General features: G+C 42.6%; 1 protein-coding gene across 2 annotated transcripts in view; it reads left to right on the top strand.

The window, feature by feature from the left end:
* The window catches only part of GLT1D1 (glycosyltransferase 1 domain containing 1), a 94,026-nt gene that overhangs the window by 25,118 nt on the left and 54,041 nt on the right, over positions 1–14,867 (top strand). For both annotated transcript variants that reach the window (XM_082640475.1, XM_082640476.1), the window contains exons 4-5: positions 25–76; positions 13,032–13,068. In XM_082640475.1, the coding sequence (XP_082496601.1) occupies positions 25–76; positions 13,032–13,068 (89 nt within the window). The remainder of the gene's footprint in view (positions 1–24; positions 77–13,031; positions 13,069–14,867) is intronic.

Raw genomic sequence — 14,867 nt, 5'->3', positions numbered from 1 at the left:
CATTATTTTTGCTCACTTTCCTAGATTCGCTGTCGCTTTCACGGAGCCGATGAAGGAAGCAGCACAGAGGCAGTGGGTACGTCTTCATTTCACGTTTTGATTTGGGTTATGCTGCAAAGTTGCAGGATCAGAGAACAGAAAGGCAGTTTTATTAGAGCTGACAGGGTTCCCATCGGCACCACCCATGGTGGCCACAGCAGTGTGTTATGTTTCCCATGTGTTGATGTTTTTTTATTTGGGTAGATACTCTTAGACCGTCACTGATTTTTTTTTTGTTGTTCTTCTTGAATTGTAAAAATAGCCCAATAGCCAGCTCTTTTCTTTTTTGTTTTTTTGTTTGTTTTTGAAAATCTCTCTCTCTTTTTAAAAATATTTATTTATTTGGTTGCACTGGGTCTTAGTTGCAGCAGACAGGCTCCTTAGTTGCGGCACGCATGTGGGATCTAGTTCCCTGACCAGGGATCGAACCCGGGCCACCTGCATTGGGAGCGCAGGGTCTGGAGTCCCCCACCAGATCTTTTCATGTTTTGTCTGTTTTCATCTTATTTGCTCAGATGGGATGATTTACGGACTATACTGTAAATGTTGCAGCATCCTTGTACACATTGGGAGTAGCAATCCCTTAGGTGGCAGCTGGAGTTTCCTAGACTAGACTCTTTATTTGAAGGGCTTTAATGAGTAGAGGGCTTTGTAGCTATACAAGTTAATGCATTTATTGACTTTTAAAATTCATTATGACTTGGCGGGGGGTGAAATGAGCTGGCGGGAATCTGAATCCTCCGTGGGGGGTTCTGTAGAGGACTGGTGGGGCTGGTGTCTGCAAAACTAAAGAAAAATCCAGCTGAAAGGTTGCTTTCCTCTGGTGGATCGTAGGCACGATGCTGTTTTCTCAGATGGTGACCCCTGGGCCACCGGCGTTGCTTGCCCTTGTGCTTTACCAGCAAACCGTTGTGCACAGCACTTAGGCCCTTGTCATCTGGAGGCATTATTCCTGTTGGTGGCATTTTACAGGCTGTGCACATTCTTTATCTATAGGCTTTCACTTTGTAACATCTACCACTTGGAAACGGCTTCAATGGGACAAGGGCAAATGCAGTATTTTGTGGGACTGGTCGACCTTTGCCAAAGCCCAGAGTACTGTGTGCACGTGAATGTGAAAATTCCCTGCAACCAGAGTGTGCATATTCTTATTTTTCACCTCAAACTCCCCAGGCAGAGAATCGAGGGTGCGTTTTTCAGTGCAATGTAATGAATGAAAAACGGCAAGCTTCCTGGCTCCGAGTTTCGTGTTTGTATCAGTTTGACTGTCCATCTGCCTTATGGCAGTGATGTACCAGTGGTTCTCAAAGGGGGGTCCCTGGGACTCTTTCAGGATCTGCACAAAGTCAAACCTATTTTTGTCGTAATGCTCAGACATTATTAAAGGCATGATGAAAGGCAAAAATGCCTTTTTCCCCATGTGAAGAGCAGTGGCGAGGAAAATGGCTGATGCCTTCATCGTCATGAAAGCAGGGGTACCCATCTGCACTGATGGATTCTTCACCATCACCCACTTATAGTTAAAAAAAAAAAGAGCCAGTTTTTCACTTAAGAATGTCCTCGATGAAGCATAAAAATGATAAATTTTTATCAAGTATTAACCTCTGAATACATATGTTTTTTTAATGTTCTGGGTGATGAAACAGGAAGTATGTATCAGCTCTTTCTGCTGCTTCTGAATGAGGGATGGGGGTTATCTTGAGGAAAGGCCCTGGTGCGACGTTGGGGTTGCAAACTAAACCAGCCATGTCTTAACACAATTTTTTATCTGAAGGACTGATAACCAAAGTATGGTTACTCAGACTTGGGCATTTGGCAGTCATTTTCTTAAAAATGACTCAATTGAGTCAGTCACTTCAAGAAAAACAATGGGAAGTATCTATTGCCAATGATATCATTTAAATTTTAAAGCAAAAATTAGAATCTGGTAAGCTACCGGGAGGTGGACAGCTTCCCCTTACATCTGTCCCTGATGAGATCAGTGGTTGTGTTGACAAATGTGAATTTTTTTTTTTGGATGCTGTGTAATGAAATGGTTCAACATTTGCGAGCTCTGCATCACTCAGTGAACCAATATTTTTCAAATGACTAATACGTGGCATCACAGAATCATGCATAGATAACAGATCCATCAAAGTGCAAGATAGACCTATGGATTCGAGTATATCAGGGCATGATATAATTTCAGGTTCCATATTGCAACTAACCTTTAAGAAGCTACCATTTGTTGAGTTTTGGTGTCATGTCCAAGAATAATACCTATAATGATCTGAAAAGGCTCCTTAAAGGCCCATATTAAAATATTCCTCCCCTTTCCAACTACCTATCAGCAAGAAGCAGGATTTTCTTTATACACTTCAGCCAAAGCAACATATGGAAACAGATTGAATACAGCAGCAAATATGAGACTCCAACTGCCTTCTGTTAAGCCGACATAAAAGAAAGCTTTTCCCTGCTGAAGCAAGTTTATCATCCATGATTTCCACCCCCCCCTTTCCCTAACTTCTCAGTTTTAAATGTCACCTTTCTCTGTAAAACCTATGGCCCTCCAAACCTGGTACAGATGTGTTCACTGCTGTATCAGTTATTTTTGCTACATAACAAATCACCTCAAACATAGTGCCTTAAGACATCCATTTATCATTTATTCTTTGTGTTGTCTGGGCATTTCTGGCCGGGGTCAGCTCAGCGGGGCTGGGTAGTCCAGCATGGCTTTGCTTGCGTGCTGGGGCCTCGGCTGGGATGGCTGGGACAGTTGGTGTCTCTCTCCATGTGGTCTGTCGCCCTTTATTAGGCTCAGTGGCAGGAGAGAGCAGGCACCAGTGCATGAGCAGGCTGCAAGCTTCTGCCTGTGTGATGTCTGCTACTGTCTGGGGGCCAGAGCAAGTCAAGCATGGAGCTATAGCCTCTACCTCATTATGGGACGATCTTCAAGGTGGCCTTGAAAAGCAGGGATGCAGGAGGGAGCCGTTTATTAGGTCCATTTTAATAATCCACCACACTTAGTGCTTATCCCTCAAGATTGTAACACCTACTTATTTATTGATTTATTTATTTTTGGCTACGTTGGGTCTTCGCTGCTGCGCACGGGCTTTCTCTAGTTGTGGCAGCAGGGGCTACTCTTTGTTGCGGTGCGTGGGCTTCTCATTGCTGTGGCTTCTCTTGTTGGGGAGCACGAGTTCTAGGTGCACAAGCTTCAGTAGTTGTGGCACGTGGGCTTCAGTAGTTGTGGCACACGGGCTTAGTTGTTCTGCAACATGTGGTATCTTCCCGGACCAGGGCTCAAACCCGTGTCCCCTGCATTGGGAGGCGGATTCTTAACCACTGCGCCACCAGGAAAGCCCCTGTAACACCTCTTTCCTTCACTTTTTGCACCATGTGGCTGTGAGTTCTTTGAGGACAGGGACAAGGTGTGGTTCACTCCTGTATCCCTAGAGGGTAACATACCACCTCACGTTCAATAAATTCTTGTCCAATTGACTTGGCCAGGAAGGGATCCTTCTTTAAAACTTTTTATTACACAGATGTCCAAACATATACAAAAATAGCAAGAATAGTAGGGTGAACTCCTATGCGTCCACCACCCAGCCTACCATTCTCCAATCCTTTTTTTCTTTTTGGCCACGCCACATGGCTTGCGGGATCTTAGTTCACGGACCAGGGATGGAACCTGGGCCACGGCAGTGACAGTGCCGAGCCCTAACCACTGGACCGCCAGGAAACTCCCTCCAATCCTTATTTATTTGACTCTCACCCCCTGCCCCACCACTCCTGCACACACACACACACACACTTTTTTTTCTGGAATATTTTTTAAAAAAGCACAACCACCATGCCCTTTTACTTGCACAGGATATAGATTTTTTTTTTTGACACAAGCTGCATGTTATGGATCCATTTCTGTGCGGGAAGACCATAGCATGTGAGGAAGAAATAAAGAAGGGCTCAGGGATATTAACATTTTTATGAATATATTTTGGAAGAACTCGAGGAAAGGAGTATAGATGAGGAGAGGGAGAGGAACGGGGTCTTTGAGCTGCAGACACATTGAATTAGAGACAAATATTGGACTCGGGGATGAATATCCAGAATGTAGCTCAAAGTGTGGGGCTGTCGTCAGCAAGGGGTGCAGCTGGAGATACAGATGTGGAAGTCATCAGTGTCAAGGTGATACGGGATCAGTGATTATTCTTAGACGGGATTAACTTTTATTTTATTTTATTTTTGGCTGTGTTGGGTCTTTGCTGCTGCGCGCAGGCTTTCTCTAGTTGCAGCGAGCAGGGGCTACTCTTCGTTGCGGCGCGCGGGCTTCTCATTGCTGTGGCTTCTCTTGTTGCAGAGCACGGGCTCTAGGCGCGCAGGCTTCAGGAGTTGCAGCACGTGGGCTCAGTGGTTGTGGCTCGTGGGCTCTAGAGCGCAGGTTCAGTAGTTGTGGCGCACGGGCTTAGTTGCTCCGTGGCGTGTGGGATCTTCCTGGACCAGGGCTCGAACCTGTGTTCCCTTCATTGGCAGGTGGATTCTTAACCACTGCGCCACAGGGAAGCCTGGGATTAACTTTTCGATGTAATGATGAGAAAACTGCGTTAAATGCATAGACCAGTTACGTTTTGGGCAGGCTTGCTAGCAGTGGTGAGAATATCCAGCAGTGTCCTGTCAAAAGATCTTTTTTTTTTTTTTTTGGCTACGCCATGCGGCAGGTGGAATTTCAGTTCCCCAACCAGGGACTGAACCTGGGCTCTCAGCAGTGAGAGCGCAGAGTCCTAACCACTGACTGTCGGGGAACTCCTGGAAGGATCATCTTACATGTAAAGATTAAGTTGACCATTTGCTTGTCACCCAGGAGGTCAGCCACACCAAATCTACCCTCATCCTAGGTTAGCAGTCTTTGTTTTCAGACAGATGCTTTTCCAAATATAATAACAAGACATTTGAACAAAGAAATGGAGAAGTCAGCAAAAATTGTTTTGTCTTGGATGATTATGTCACAGGCAGCATCAAGAAAGCTCATAGGGCTTCCCTGGTGGCGCAGTGGTTGAGAGTCCGCTTGCTGATGCAGGGGACACGGGTTCGTGTCCCGGTCCGGGAGGATCCCACATGCCGCGGAGCGGCTGGGCCTGTGAGCCGTGGCCGCTGGGCCTGCGCATCTGGAGCCTGTGCTCCGCAATGGGAGAGACCACAACAGTGAGAGGCCCGCGTACCGAAAAAAAAAAAAAAAAGCTCATAAAAGAAAGGATGAATTTGTATTTATTGTTTAAGGTGGTGGAGATTAGTTATTAAATTCGAATGTGAACCTGTTTTTTAATACAGCTTTAGTACTTTTTTTTGGTGGATGATTTTTCAATAAAGTTCAGCTCAATACCTTTATTTGATTAGTTTTTGCAAATGAAAACTGTGTAGAAATAATATAAAGGTTCATTGTTCAGCCATATCTATGTAATGCTTTGAGATGGATTTTTGTGGAGAGACTACTTGTAGTTACGTGTTCGGAACAGTGATGCAGTTTTTGAGTAGTTAAGTTTCATGCTGCATTATTGAACTGCCAGCTTTTGTTTTTAATTTTCTTTATTGTGGTGAGCTGGCTTGGCTCAGGTCCAAACTTAGTTAACCCTACGTAATTATTATCAAACCAGAATCAAATTCCAATTATCCCAGATTAGAAAGATTTATGGTCTTTGATTCTTACTGCTTTTGTGATTTCACGTGGAGTCTGTATAGATAAATATCGTTTTGAGCATAAAATCCGGCCTAAAACTTGTTATTTTCTCAAACATGATTTTTATAAAAACACAGGCTCACTCTTGATACCAGTACTGTTAATAGAAATACAGTGCAACCTACAGAGATGAGCCATGGATGTAATTTACAATTTTCTGAGAGTCACTTTTTTTTTTTTTTTTTTTTTTTGCTGTACGCGGGCCTCTCACTGTTGTGGCCTCTCCCGTTGCGGAGCACAGGCTCCGGACGCACAGGCTCAGCGGCCATGGCTCACAGGCCTAGCCGCTCCACGGCATGTGGGATCTTCCCAGACTGGGGCACGAACCCATGTCCCCTGCATCGGCAGGCGGATTCTCAACCACTGTACCACCAGGGAAGCCCTGAGAGTCACATTTTTAAAAGTAAGTGGAAACAAGGAAAATCACTTTTAATAATCTGTTTTCCTTAATCCACCTCCCGGAGTTAGCCAGCCTGCAAAGGGTAAGGGTAAGGGTACTCTCCCCAAGACTGCCCTCACTTTTGACACCAACGGCAAGTTCAGGGGGTCCCCATAACCACCCTCAAGTTTGAGAAATGGCTTGAAGGACTCAGAACTCACCAAGAGTTACACTCGCTGTTACGGTTTATTACTGGGAAAGGATACAGACTAAAATCAGCCCAAGGAAGAGATGCAAGGGGCTGATCCTCCATCGCCCTCTCCCTGGTGCAGTCAAGACATTTTACCCTCTGGCTGTTGATCTATGACCATCTCAACCTCCAGTTATTGATCTGAGACATATGCACGGAGTTTTGCCAACCCGGGAAGCTCACTGAGTTTGGTGTCCAAAGTTTATCCTGGGGCTTCATTGCATAGACTTGATTGACTGATTGTTTGCGTGCATGGTTGAATCCAGTCTTCAGGCAGGTTGATACCACTTGGTCCAAAGTACTCAATTTCCATCACGTCGTGGTCCTTCCGGCATGGCCAGCCCCTCCCTACCTAAGACTGCTAGCTGTGGCTGGCCTCACCCTAGAGAAATACACGCCCCTTAGGAATCACATAGATTATTTCCTAGAAGCCCAGGGCAAAAGCCAGACCACCTCTTGGCCAAGGCCAAGTTCCTAACTGCATACCTACTGTATCCAAAATCTTACTATTTCAACACATGAGCAATGTAAAAATGACTAAGGTGCTATTTCACATTTTTTTGGTACTCAGTCTTTGAAATTGAGTGTGCATTTTACTTTTAGGAGGCACCTTTCCATCCAGACCAGCTCCGCTTCAGGGACTCAATAGCCTCACGTGCCCAGGGCTGCAGTATGGGACAGTGCAACATACCACAGACATGCATGTGGGGAGCACCCTGTTTCAAGCTTTCCAAAACATATGCTCCGATCTGGTCGTGGGAGACATAGTAACAGGAAGGAGTGAAGGGAGGGTTTATTTTGCAAGCTGTGGGTTAATTTCAGCCCTCTGACAAAGCTAGGATGCTCCTTTGGAAACATTATTTTGGGACCTACTGTATAGCACAGGGAACTATCTCAATGTCTTGTAATAACCTAAAAGGGAAAAGAATCTGGACAAACAATAGATATGTATGTGTGTATAACTGAATCACTTTGCTGTACACCTGAAAGTAACGCACCACTGCAAATCAACTACGCTTCAATTTTTTTTTAAAAAAAGGCAATGAGGGGGAAAAAGAAGAAACATTATTTTGGAGGCTGTGTTGATGATCATCCCTCTGCCTCTGGCCGACTTTACACAAATTAGTTTGATTGGATTTTGATAAAGAGAGTTTTATTTTATCTCTTTTAATTTGAAGTGCCTTTGTTTGGGCCCGTTGTTATTTTTTTAGTGTTGTTTATATCAGCCTTACTTTGATGTTGTGCCTACTTTGTAAGGGGCACTGTCCCAGGGGGCTTTTTACTGGCGTCTGCCTGCTATGTCGTTAGTACTTATCATCCAAGTTCAACATCGGTCGTGTTTTGGGGTAGTGCTGCTCTGTTGGTTTGTGATATTATAACCTTGATTTGGTGTTTTTAGGAATTTGATTCACTGCACATGTCTAACTGTGATATATGCATTGTGCAAATTTAAAACTAGCCTAAATAGAATTTTGATTTCTTGCTACAGTGTGTAATAGACCTTCAGAATACAAATTTGGGCACTTCTAATTCTAGTCCATGTTTAGAATACTTTCTCTAAATGCACCAGACTTTTACCAGAAAATGTAACTATGTCACCAATATAATTAAAAGCAAATTAGGTATACACATATCTTAATCGAAGGCTTTTCTCTCTGCAGAAACAATGATTGTGGTTTAATTTGTCTCCACTGGGTTCAAAACCCCACAGGTCTGTGTAAAGTTTAACTGCACTGTTCACATGCTTTTTCTAATAAGTACTCAGCTAAGAGGACTGTCTCTAAATTCAAATATTTATTTATGAACTATTTAAAAAAAATCTTGAGCATGAGTAAATACTGTTTGACACAGTTATCGAATTCAGAAAAAGCAGAGTGATAACCAACATGGCACATGGATACACTTCGTTGAGGTTGGTGCTGAGCTAAGCTTCCTGGTATTGTTACTTTTTAGTGATTTTTTTTTTTTTTTTTAATTTGGAAACTTTGAGCCCCTGCCTTCTGGGGCCTAATTTATCTACCCTGCCTTGGCACTCCTTAAAGAAAAGTAACTTTCTGGAAGCAGTTAGGCAATACCTAAAGAGTAATTTTCCTTTCATTGTGTACATATACTCATCACAATTCTTTTGGAAATTGAAATACGGAAAGCAAGACAGATCTCGTTGGCTGTCCCATGCCCGTTCATGGCACAGGGGAGCTCAAAAGGCTGACGTAAGTGTTAGTTCTTTTCTAATCTGGATGAGCTGCCTCTCGCCTAATTGCTGAATTATGTTGTCCTTTGAATTACTGTTACTTCTTCTTCTTCCTGCATGGCCCATTGCTTTGTATTTGATCATCTCCAAAAATCACGTTGACAGTGCAGGAGCTACGCAGACCACATCTTTTATTATAGTTTCTATTGTAACGTGAACTTAAAAACATCCAACCCTCTGTTTCATCTTTGGAAACCCTCGTTTGTATGCTGGCCCTCCTCACAAATATCCTGTAAGGGAAACTCCAGGGATTGGTTATATCTTAGGAAGCTAATCATTTTTAATAACTTCTATTAAGATTGGCTTCCCTCAGAGATTTCTTGATAGAACTGCACGTGTTCTTTGCATTTTTTTCCCCCATGTGAGATCCCTGGGAATTGAAAAGTTTTAAAGGAACTCAAAGGATGGAAAACTCATCAATCTCAGAGCATAGATTCTGAGTTAACCTTTCCCATGACCTGGGGCACAAACTTTTGGAATGATCAGAAGCATTGCTCTAATTCATCAGATTGCAAAAGCAGAGAACCGTAGGGGAAGCTTTTGAATAAAATCAGCCATGATTCCATGTTATTTACTCCATAGATTTAACTGTATTTTATTTTGTAATCTTCCTGGGAATTTTCTTGCTGGCATTCCTATTTCTTGAGTTGCTGGGCTAGATTACGTGTTACACATTCATCCTTTGATTTTGCCCAGGGTGCCCAGGGTTGTTTTAGTTTCATCTTTATTTATAGCCTGTTTCACGTCAGATCCCATAAAACTGGATCCCAATTCAGTTCTCAGACGTCCTCCCCATCTCATTTGTGGATTTTTTCCTTTTCTTGAAAAATCTTTCCTTGTCTGGTTCAGTTGCAGTAATTTAGTGACAAGGTTGTTCCCCCTCCTTTTTATTTTGAACATTACTATTATTATTATTAATTTCCCACGCCACATGGCTTGTGGGATCTTGGTTTCCCCGACCAGGGATTGAACCTGGGCCCTGGCAGTGAAAGCACTGAGTCTTAACCACTGGACCGCCAGGGAATTCCCTGAACATTATTTTCTTTCCTTACTTAAAAACAATTTCTAAGGGAAAAGAGGAGAGGGAGAAAAGAAGAGACCCGTGTCCCCTGAAAAATGTCCAATTTCTGTGTTTTGTGATGTATTTTGAAAGCTATACACTTACAGGCCATGATTTCTTCTAAGTAATTTGTAGCTATTTTAAAATGACTTTTAACAAAGCCATCATCAGAAATTGTAAATTAATATTTTTGCCACCTGTGGAGGATGAAATTGTGCATAGATTTTAAAAGTAATATTTATTGTGGATTCCATTTGGTGGAAAGCTTAATTTCAGAAGGTTATATTAATAAAAGAATTGGAAATCTTTTTGTTGTTGCTATCTGTCTGGTATTCCATTATAAAAAGGCATAAATGAGCATTTGGGTCTGTTACAAAGTCACATGTATTTATAGGTATTTATAGGGCACTGACTTTTTATATTTAGTAGTGGGTCAAATTAAGTAATGGTTTCTCACAGACTTTAAAAATGGAGAAAAAAATAGGGAATCTTCCCTCTCCACCCTTCCTACACACACACACACACACACACACACACACACGAGTCTTCTTTTTCATTTTATGCATCAATGAGCTGATCTTCCAAGGGAAATGATATATATAAGGACTTCGACTCATGTTATTTCAAGGCAAGTGAAACAACAATAAATATTGAGCAAAGAAAGCTAATTTGTATTTAGAGCATTTTAATATAGAAAATGATTTTCGAAATCAATATAAGCCAATTGGCTTTTGCCAGATCGCTTTTCTTACAATGATTAAAAATAACTCAGGGGCTTCCCTGGTGGCACAGTGGTTGAGAGTCCGCCTGGTGATGCAGGGGACACGGGTTCGTGCCCTGGTCCGGGAAGATCCCACATGCCGCGAAGCGGCTGGGCCCGTGAGCCATGACCGCTGAGCCTGCGTGTCCGGAGCCTGTGCTCCACAATGGGAGAGGCCACAACAGTGAGAGGCCCGTGTACTGCAAAAAAAAAAAAAAAAAAAAAAAAAAAAAATTAATAAAAATAACTCAGATGCACGTTTCCTTTATACTGCCCCTCTGTTTTCTTGATTTGCTCGGATAAGATCTTCAAATACCATTTATGACATGCTTTAAAAGTCTATATTGGACTTGATACTTACTTGTTTTGGGGGGGAGTTCAATAGATTTTGGGGGAAATAATCCTCAGAGATAGGTAAAATCAGCAGATAAACCCAGACATTTCCATATAGAGTCAACTTATTCTGTTTATAGAGTTGAGATACCCTTTTAATTAATTAATTTCTGTTTGTGCCCAAAGGAACTTTCTTGAGAGGAGCATTGGGGGTTTACATATTTCTAATTGCATGGCACAGTTCTAATGAAAATAGTAGTAAGGCTGTAAGCTCCATTTTGCCTGACAGTCATGAATTGAATTTATATAGAATTATAGTGAATCTGTTTTTGTCAAACACTTGTATTACCTTTAAAGTTAAAATGCTATCCGGGTATATTTTTGACAGTGCTTCAATATCCTTCTTATGGACATTTTTTGAGCCGATGTTGTAGACTTAGGTCTGGTTAAAGAATAGGCACTCTTAGCCTGCACTCCATTCCAATACAATTTTCTTCAGTTTTCTAGTGAAATTATAATTTAACAAAAAGGAATATTTTAGGGCTCTGAGCTAAACTCTGATTTCAAGTGGCTGCTATTAACTGTTTTTTTTTTTCCATTAAGGTTAATATCTTTTTTAACTAGTAGAGAAGAGATTTTTGAAGCTCTTTTTTTGCAGGCTTGCTATTTTAAGGACATTTTAGAAGGGGCTGCATCCTGCTGTGTGGCATATGGAGGAGGGTACTCGGGACGTTTAGAGGTCTCAGGTACCTCTGATGGATAAATATAAAATGTAACGCTAAGGTGAAAAGCAAAACCAAACCAAGACTTGTGTCTCTGTACCAACTTCCTTATTTTTTTTTGGCCATGCCGTGCACGGCGTGTGGGATCTTAGTTCTCCGACCAGGGACTGAACCCACACCCCCTGCATTGGAAGCCTGGAGTCTTAACCACTGGACCGCCGGGGAAGTCCCTCTGTACCAACTTCCGTTCAGCCGTCCTAGGATGGCCGGATGCTTCCTCTCCCAGCACCTTCCCATCCACCAGGCAGAGGGCAGGGTAGCTCCCCCTTCTCCCCATTGATCGTCTCTCCCTTGTCGGGACTGCCTCACCTTTAGTTTCTCTCCCAAAACGTAAAGCTGATTTGAGGATGAAGGTCAAAGTGGGTCAGCAGACCATATGCAATACACAGGATCCCAGTCACCTAGAGGACCACCGGAGCCCTTCACACACGTTTAGGTAGAGAGAGCCCGAAGGTGCAACTTCTGTGATGGCCACTCTTTACCTAGTTTAGTCGTTTCATGCATGGAGCTGATATTTAGGCCACATGGTAGAAAGATGCACCTTTTTAGACTTTATCACCAAAATGACCATATCTTGGATCACTTACGAGAAACAGCCCTCTGCACCTACTTGACCCTGCTGCCCTTTAAGGCGGATTTCTCACTCTGCTCCCGTAACATCCACCTTTGGGTCTAAACCTGATTTTTAAAAATATTTATGTCACTGTTTCGAAACAAGCTTGAGAAATGGATTCTTTCTCTCTCTAGTAGTTTTGTGAAGTTCCGCCAGAAAACGCCACCAGGGATAGTAAGTATATATCTGGGGACACATATCTAGATGAGTCATGCAAGTGTCACGGTGTCCCTTGATGTCAAAGAGGCTTTTGGGGAGGTCCTTACAGGGTCCTTGAGACCCCTCCATTCACATCCTGGAAGAATCTACCCCCTGGTGCCTGTTCTCTTGTTTCCCAACATACTGGGTACCCCTCCCCCTCCATCCCCATCTCCTGCTCCGTCCCCTCCTCCTCCATCCCCATCTCCTCCTTGCTTCTCCAAAGGTGGGGAGTGTACTCTCTCTATTCAAGGATTTGTATCCACAAACCACATTTCCCAAAACTTCTGCCTTCAACCTCAGCTCCTGATATGCACCTGATGGGCTGTATCCCTGGCATGTTCTCTGTCTGAGCTTCATCACTTTTCTACTAACATAGTAACTATAAATTGGTAACATTGCATTATGCCTGATTTAAGGGACGTCTTTGTACTTCTAACCTTAGATAAGCCGTGTTTTTAATGGGCTGACCCCCATTAAAAGCAGAGGTAACTCTTTGCTCTGATAAAGTACTAGTCTGTGAGTGGCTGTGTAGATGATTCTTTGTGATGTTTTCCAAGAGGATATTTTTATGGCCTTCATTTTCTTTCTAAATAGCAATGGGAATGGACTAGCAAACTTACTTTTTTTTCTTTCTCCCCTCTTTTCAAAAGCCACACGCTAAGGATAAGATCTATGTCCAGAGTCAAGGTAAGAAATTTTAAATGTATATATATTTGAAAAAAAATGAGTCTTTTATCTTTTAGAGATACCTACTGAAATGAAATAACATGATGTCTGGGATTTACTTGAAAATAGTAGAAAATAGTAGAATTTATTATTTTTAACATTAAGATAAAAATAAGACTACATTATAAAAGAAGAATTTAAATGTAGAAGAATGGATAAAGAAGATGTGGCACATATATACAGTGGAATATTACTCAGCCGTTAAAAAGAATGAAGTAATGCCATTTGCAGCAACATGGATGGACCTAGAGATTGTCATACTGAGTGAAGTCAGACAGAGAAAGACAAATATCGTATGATATGTAGAATCTAAAAAGAAATGATACAAATGAACTTATTTACAAGGCAGAAACAGACTCACAGATTTAGAGAACGAACTTATGGTTACCAGAGGGGAAGGGTGGGAGCAAGGGATAGTTAGGGAGTTTGGGATTGACATGTACACACTGCTATATTTAAAATAGATAAACAACAAGGACCTACTGTATAGCACAGGGAGCTCTGCTCAATGTTATGTAACAACCTAAATGGGAAAAGAATTTGAAAAAGAATAGATACATGTATATGTAAAACTGAATCAGTTTGCTGTACACCTGAAACTATCACTACATTGTTTTTTTTTAAATAAATTTATTTATTTACTTATTTTTGGCTGTGTTGGATCTTCGTTGCTGTGCGCGGGCTTTTCTCTAGTTGCAGCGAACGGGGGCTCCTTTTTGTTGCGGTGCGCGGGCTTCTCATTGTGGTGGCTTCTCTTGTTGCGGAGCATGGGCTCTAGGCACGTGGGCTCAGTAGTTGTGGCTTGCAACCTTCAGTAGTTGTGGCTCGTGGGCTCTAGAGTGCAGGCTCAGTAGTTGTGACGTATGGGCTTAGTTGCTCTGCGGAATGTGGGATCTTCCCAGACCAGGGCTCGAACCCATGTCCCCTGCATTGGCAGGAGGATTCTTAACCACCGCACCACCAGGGAAGAACCATTGACCCGCAAAATAGAGATCAGGGAAACAGTAGCTCCAGAGAACATGTAGCTGATTCTGAGCTTAGGTTTGAACCTGTGCTGAGCCCAGGGTCACACGTACAAGTCCACCTCATAAACATCACATTATCAAGGCTCTAGTGGTTTCAGGGATACTTTTAGCATCAGAATCACTCATCAAACGAACTCTTTCTTGGAGTCCCCATTTAAAAAACGATGCCCTGACTCAATATGCATAAAAGGGGTGTGTAAGTGTCAGGGCAGGCCTGGGGTTGGACCTTCCATTCCTTTGCCACAGCCCCTCATTTATAGCCATGGAAGACATTGGTGCTGCAGGAAAAACATGGGCTTTGATGCAGAGTGTGGGTTTGGACGCAGCCTCTGACACCTAACATTTTGTATCCCGATTAACCATGATGAACCTCGGTTTCCAGCCAGATAAACTAGAGGACTCAACCTGCTTCACAGGGATTAAGGGTTTCCAGGACTGGGTGGAACACATCCACTCACAGTCTGTGCTGGGGCAGGCGTGGAGTGGACTTTACTACAAACGTTACTAACTGTAGTTTGTATTAGTCAGTGTGAATGGCCAGCTTACAAGTGCCTTGGAGAGGCGGTTCAACGACTTAATTTACATTCCATAAAATTTCACATCTTTTCTGCTCTCGAGATAATCTGTTAAATGTTGCCTCTGGATTTTTGAAATCTTAAAATGTTCATTTTTTCAGAGAACTTTAAACTGAAAGCTGTCTGAAAAGGTGACATAGATAGCAGGAAATTATGTATG

This window comes from Mesoplodon mirus, assembly GCF_964341445.2.
Source record: "Mesoplodon mirus genome assembly, chromosome: 13".
NCBI lineage: Eukaryota > Metazoa > Chordata > Mammalia > Artiodactyla > Ziphiidae > Mesoplodon > Mesoplodon mirus.
This window is presented reverse-complemented; position numbering and strand designations above follow the sequence as displayed.